Source organism: Olea europaea, unplaced genomic scaffold (assembly GCF_002742605.1).
Source record: "Olea europaea var. sylvestris unplaced genomic scaffold, O_europaea_v1 scaffold4338, whole genome shotgun sequence".
Taxonomy (NCBI): Eukaryota; Viridiplantae; Streptophyta; class Magnoliopsida; order Lamiales; family Oleaceae; genus Olea; species Olea europaea.
Window position 1 is genome coordinate 15,996 of NW_019262644.1, and position 7,418 is coordinate 23,413.

General features: G+C 34.4%; 1 protein-coding gene across 1 annotated transcript; it reads left to right on the forward strand.

Annotated features, from left to right (window-relative positions):
* The first annotated feature begins 1,902 nt into the window (after positions 1–1,902).
* On the forward strand, positions 1,903–6,893 carry LOC111387872 (UPF0235 protein At5g63440-like). Its single transcript, XM_023012469.1, has 7 exons — positions 1,903–2,153; positions 2,649–2,763; positions 4,105–4,258; positions 4,528–4,624; positions 5,728–5,816; positions 5,912–5,980; positions 6,681–6,893. The coding sequence occupies exons 1-7, from the start codon at positions 2,039–2,041 to the stop codon at positions 6,738–6,740; spliced, it is 699 nt and encodes a 232-aa protein (XP_022868237.1). The 5' UTR covers positions 1,903–2,038; the 3' UTR covers positions 6,741–6,893.
* Positions 6,894–7,418: the final 525 nt, after the last annotated feature.

Here is a 7,418-nt window from a genome sequence, read left to right on the forward strand (position 1 = left end):
TGATGAACATACAAGAGTTATAAGAATCAAAACTGATGAAGATGATGATACCCCTTTATCATCAAATAGAAGAAGAATATAGATCATTTGCCAAGATTGTTTATGAATTGGAAGAAAATGAATCTTATTTTATTGCATCAGGAGATCATGTTTATCCCAGATTAATAATTACCAAAGATGCAGACCCTTTCATGGTCAAGATGGCAGTAGATTATGGATTTCTGGATTTGATCTATCCAGGAAAAGATTTAAAAGAAATTGAAAAATTTGATGATATATTCAGGGCAGAAGTTTCAAAATTTGCCAAAGGAAGATCTATTTATATCAAATTTTATTCATTAAGTCCTGAAGTTGATGGAAGGATATACTATCCTGCTGAACATATTATTACAATTGGATATGTTGGCCGAGATTTCCAGATTGAAGTTGGCCGAAATAATAAACCATTGCCTAAAATCAATAAATCATAGATAAAATCTCGAAGTGTTTTGGGGATGAAAGTTCTTTACAATATTGCAAAGAACTTATATGATAAAAAATTCAGATGCTTGTGCCAATATGAAGGATGGACACTCCTTACAAATAATGGAAAAGAAAAATCTACCATTTTGAAAGAATATATCCGAAAATTTGATACTCATCAAATTAATGGAAGTCCAACAACAATTCAAGAATCATGCAGATTGAGGGAGTGCCCCACATGTAGACAAAATTGAAAGATTGATGGATGGAAAATAACCTACCACTACCAAAGCATCTGGCCAGCTGCGTATGAAGACAAAGATGGAAAAACAATAATAGAAGAGCATCTAGCCAGCTACATATGAAGCCAAAGATAATAAGGCAATAATAGAAGAAAAGATGCCACTTTGATAAAAAAAGTAAAAAATGCATGTGAAGATGTAGACCCCAGGAGGAAAAGAATAGAGAGGCATGTGAGCCTTTTTCAAAATTCTGATGTATGTAATGATGTAACAGATCAATAATAGTGAGTTTGAGTCATGTATAAATAGAGGCATTTGGGGAAAAAATGGCATCTCGAGTTAGAAACCATTCTCTTTCCTTAAACTTTTCTCAAAACCAGTTTTTCTGGAAACCCCTTGTATACAATAGAAACCTTGTATAAATCATTATAAAAATAAAATTTCAATCTTTTGATATCAGAAAGATATGAGTTTCTAAATTTCCTATCCCATAGATTCTTGATAGATTAAAGAAGATAATTTCTTTCTTATTTTAACAAAGAAAGAATTTTCGTTACTTAAGATCTTTACTCTTAATTCTAAGAAAAGATACATTGAGGGCAAGAAGCTGAAATAGCAGAATTCCCATTGAGGCAAGAGGCCGTTTGAGGGAGCAATTTGCAGATTCAGAGCCTGAAGGTCACTCGGTTCTAAGAATACAGATTCAAGATCAAAAGTGAGGTAAAATTATTGTCTTTGTTAAATTTAGAAAGAATTCTTCTAATATCTTGAAAGAATCGTAGGGATTATTACTTTTCATGTTTGCAAAAACTTTATATAACATGTTATTCATAAAGCTTGTAAGGAATTATTTGAATAATGTCAGGTTATACAATTAAAGGATTAGATAATCTGTTAGAAAAAACTATTGGAAAAAATAAGAAATATTTTTGCTCAACTAGAGATTGTGGATATTTCATTTAAGGAATATGATAATCTTAGTAAATTACATGACAATTATATTACAGATTATTCTAATTTATTAGATCAAAAGATGGAATTATATATTAAAACTCGAAATGAGAGAAATAGAAGAAATTAGAACTATCTCAATAAATTAAGAATATCTTGTGCAAAATATGATAAATCAATTCATTAAGGGTATTATAGACATTTTACAAAAAAATGAATAGTAGTAGGCCATTTATAAAAATCTCCCCAGCTTTTTTGACATTTGACAGACAAGCGGTACATTGGCGTTTATTGCTGGACTCCTAGCGGCACTTTCGTCGGTCGTGACTTGGAAGGAAAAGGAAGTAGTCGCTGAAAGAGAAAGAGAAACAGATTCAAATCAAATGCCGAAGCGGACTACTCACACGTACTCCAGCGAGGACGCCGCGCCGGACCGCCCGGACTCCGATCTCTTCGTATACTATTGCAAGCACTGCAGCTCTCACATTCTCATCACCGGTAATTTACTCTTCTTTTCTGTTTTTGATTTTTTTGGAATATTTCTCCAAATGAACTTCGATTTGGCTTCAAAATTTCCATATGCATAATATAAATAAATTTATCCCAAGCATAATGCACAAGAAAAACATTGTGCTTATTATTTGTTTCAGATGGGTGAAGAACTGTTTTGATTATTGTTTTTTTCTGTTTTTGTATTTTGAATTTTAGGAGAAATTATTGTGACTAATCGTCTTCTATTCATGTTATTAGTATAGTCATATTTGATTAATATTTTCAGCTATAACTTGAGTTTTTATAATTTTAATTCCACTTCCAATGTGATTTGGATTAATTTGAGATCTTATCTCAAATGTTTGATGACTTCTCGAGAAGAACAAAACTGATTCTATTGCAGTTATGCTTGCTTTTCTGTTTTTCCTGGCCAAAGAAATCCCTATTTGTAGATACCCCAGTTGTAAATTTACGCTTCTCCATACTGAAGCATTTTTGTAGATACGCAATTGCAGAAAATGCCAAAGAGAAAAACTGACAAAGCATATGTATTGGACAAGAAGAAGCATCTTGCAAGGCTGAATACTAGTGAAGGGGGAAAAATTCTCTTGAAGCGGTAATCTTCTATTTATCAAATTGTATCAGATGTCATGTTGTATAGTCTTGTTCATCATGCAAATCCTCCTTTTTTCAGCTTTCTATAGTTCTTTGTTTTATTCGACTAAAACACTTAATAATGAATAAAAGCAGAACGAGACAGAACAGATATGAAGACACTAATATTTCTTTTGTATGACATGTTCTTGGTGCCTAATTTACGAGCTCTCTTATTTTTGGACGAATTGAGCTGTTGTGAAACTGATCTCTCCGTCTATTTGCATACCCGAATGTATTTAGGAACAATCCCATTATGTTTAGTCTTGCTGATTCAATATTGTATCAGAGTTTACCTGTTTCTTCTGTTTGGGAGTAATTTCCAGGTCCTGCAGTCTGTTTATCTTTACTAGATGAATCAAATCTTCAAGCCATCACTGCATGTAACTTTAATAGACTAAAAGATAGTTAAAAACTTTTCCCATCCTCAAGATCTCTTTTAGTTCTACCCAAATTTTGATGATGTTGGATAGTCTGCATATTTTTTCTTCAATGAGGAGAATCAGACTTGGACAGACAAGTGAAATACTGTAAACAATGCGATCTTTATGTTTAGTTTCCTTCCAGATTTGCTCAGATGTCCAAGGCAGTAGAGTTATCATGATAATTAGATAATCTGCTATCTTTCTGAATCTTGTCTGAGAGAGAGAGAGAGAGAGAGAGAGAGAGAGAGAGAGAGAGAGAGAGAGCAAAACTAAGGCTTATCTAATTTCTGAAATATTTTATTTTCTTATCAGGTTATCTTAGCTTAGATCATATCTTAAGTCTCGCTCTTTATTTCAATGAAAAATATGAATTTGTGCACCATCCGTCAAAATTAAAATGTTGTTTCTGATGGAACTGCTGATCATATGTGTTGCCTGTTAAAGTCTGGAATATGAATAATGTTATCTATCATTAGTAAAGATGTATGACTGGTTAGGTGGCAACCTGTTTACTGTTTCATTGTCCAATGAATTAAATCGCATTGGACAATGAAGGGACCTATTGCCACATAACTGGTGATACATCTTTTATTGATGATAGATTACTCAGGAATATTGCCTCCTGCATGGAACTGACAAGCCAAATTTGCTATATGCTTGCATACACTGCATTTCACTACTTGAAAGTATATAATCTAACAAAAATCAGTTATAGAGCTAGCAGTTTGTGGATTCATGAAGAATTGCTGATTACCTGCTTTTAGTAATTGATAGGTGCATCTCACTTCATTATATCTATTTCAGCTGTTCTGTGCGAAATTTCTGAAATTTAAATTCTTTGAAGTTAATCGCTGTTGTGGTGAATCTTTCTCGTGCAGTGGTGAAGGAAAAATGGAGAAGCAGTATAGAATGAATTGTCTGGGTTGTGAGCTGTTTGTTTGCTATCGTGCAGAAGAAGACCTAGAATCCTCCTCTTTCATATATGTGGTTGATGGTGCTCTTAGTACAATTGCTGCTGAAACCAATCCACAGGTAACAAATATCCATATGTTAATCATTATCCTTGATTCCTTGTTATTAATCTTTCAACTACTCAATTTGGGAATCAAGCAATATAAAAATTTGAAGGACCGAAGGCATGTCATATATCCTTATCATTTACCCTGTTCTCAAGTTTGTCTGATGTCCATAGTACTCCCACGTTTCTTGCTTTTCCATGCTTTTGGGAATAGTATATACTTAAAGCTCTCTTGTGAGTTAACTGTTTGTGAGGAAGCTATAATTTGATCTTTCTATTGTAGGATGCTCCTGTACCACCCTGTATATCGCAGTTAGAAGGAGGCCTTGTTCAAGTAGCAATAGAAGTGGAAGACCGTGCACAGCGCTCTGCAATTACAAGTAAATTTATTTGCTGTTCTGCCCATAGATGTCCATGGGTTAAAGCTCTAGCTAAGGGAATTCTTGTGATGCCTGTACCTACACACATAAGGCTACGCTTAAAATCAAATAAGTATATGTTTTGCTTATAGTAGTTCCTTCGTTTGGAAAATTCATTTTCTTTGTCCACTCTGTGTGCTAGTTCTGTTGTTAATCAATTTCTTCGTATGCTTTCAGTGTGCTTGGTTCTGGTTTTTATTCACCTTCAAGACATAATTGTATACTCCTTGAGAACATTTATTTAATCTTTGCCAAAAAATGAAAGAAAGAATTAAGCATGAATTAGTGAATTGTCATTTATTGTTCTACAGCCGAAGGAATTGGACCCAAAAAAAACCAGTTTGAAGAAAGAGTAGATAATTGCATGTGATTTAAACTCTTGAATTAACTGCAGTCTGCAGATTCTAAATGTTAATATGTGTAAGGCCCATACTTGTGTTTCCGGACTGGGGGTGGGGGGGATAACTTTACCTATTCAGGCAGCGCATGTTGGAGACAGAGTCTTTTAACTTTCAAAGTCAGGAGTTAGCTATAGGCAGAGCAAACGTTTATACGCATCTTTCTAGAGGTAGTCAACCTCAAATAATCTGGATACTGTAACCTTAGAAGTATAACATTGACTTGTATGATGTCATGTGAGACCTAGGCTTGATTTGAAAATCACTAGTACGAGATAGTATCTCTATCGTCTACATGACTACACCCAAAATCTTTGTGATAAGAGTATATTCTGCATTTGTTAGTGGGTCTGTTCTGCTTATATGCTTTTGCTTTTAAACCAGAAAAGCTTTTCTTTCTTTCTTTCTGTCCATTACGATCTTGAAGATGTGATGTTCAAATGTTACTAGCGAAAAATTATTATATTTTTACAAGCAACGAACCTTGTGTATCTTCATGGGCAGATTCAAAATATTTCTTTGTAGTAGGGGCAAACTGTCATCTTTTACATATGGCTTGTCCGGAATTTGACATTTCTAAAGGATGATATTAGATATAAAGATGTATGAGATAACTGATGATCATTCTTTGCTAAGAATGGTGTCTTTGAATTACATTTATATCAGGAGTAAATGCTGATGATGTTCGGGTCTCTGTAGCTGCACCTGCAGCCCGAGGAGAAGCTAACAATGAGCTTTTAGAATTCATGGGAAAAGTATGCAACAGAATTTTATTCATTTAAAAACTGATAAATTGAACCTCAGTTGATTTATCAAATGAAATTGACTGGGTAAAATTTCTTCGAGACAGGTATTGGGCCTTAAATTAAGCCAGATGAGTCTTCAAAGAGGATGGAATAACAAATCGAAGCTCCTTGTGGTAAGTTCACCACTCAAATTTCATCATTTTAAACAATCTATTTTTTGATACTACATGCACGCCACTTTTTCCTTCTCCAGTTGATATGTAATTTGACGATTCTAGTTCTGGCTTATCGAGCAAGTCCTCACAGAAAATTGCCTTCGTGTTTTGATAAGTTGATCTATACGGATTTAGCGGTGTTTTAGTTTTCTGTCAGTGAGCTTTCCAGAGCATTGAGCTACAGCGAACAGAACTCGTCAAAATTAATAATAAAGTTTGATTGTTTTGCAAGTTCATGACCAGTTAGTGATCTGCCCACGTAATTTCAAGAAATTGAACCTCGGGGAATAAATAAAAGAACCATTGTTAATCAAGGCATATAGACGTCTCCTTCGAGGAGAGTAACTATCAACTATTTTGTTAGAATCTCTCCAGAAGAGAGGGGAAAGGAAAAGGCTGAAACAGGACTTCATAGAAAACTTGCATCAATCTTGATTATGGTAAATGTACATGTATCTGTTTATATACACACGCGTGCATATGTTCAAATATTTGTCAGTCCGTAACCTATATAGTGAAAATCAGTCTGACGGCAATGAAGACATCCTTTTCCTAAGCAAACCTTAGCTTTACTGGTCGAGCCTGCCTATCTATTTATTTGGATTTTAACTTTGTGTCCGATTAGTCGTTTTGTCTGATTATATAACTTCTGAAACAGGTCGAAGATTTGACTGCAAGACAGATATATGAGAAACTTCTGGAAGCTGCACAACCTTGATACAGCTTAAATGGTTTTTGAATCTAAAAATTCTTCACGATTGTTCCCAAGCTTGTAAAATTTCAACTTTGTACTTCTTGATACTTTTATATAACGGTAAATACGTTGGTTCGGATTATAATGCAATATGAATTGAGAGTGTAACTTAGAACATTGTTATTTTTTCTGCATTCTGCAGCTGTACATGAGTGTTGTGGACAATTAATTGGGGCTTGGCCAAGGGTGGGAGCGGGCCGGGGGATATGATGCCAGAATTACATCCTTAAATAAACCAGATATAACAAGCACCGATACGAGAGAGACGGCAATCTAAACAAAGCAAAAAACTTCAATACTCATCACAGAAATTGCAAAGAAATAATAATGACGATAAAAAAAACAAAAGTAAACGCTAGCCTCTATCGATGTCAAAATGAATTATTCAACACTCGAATGCTTGTCTTAATTCAAGACCAAATTCAATCAGTGACGGTAGAAACATAAAATTCAGATAATATAAGTAGAGAATGTAAATGAAATTCTTCCGCCTTCCCGAAACTGAAGACTACCTCCAGTCTACCTTTCATAAAGAGGCATCACTCTGTAGAACTCGGACGTCTATTTTGTCTTCTTGGGAGCTAGCTGGGTCTCAGGCTGCAAATCCGAACATTATAAAACTTTGTCAAACTATATCAGTGC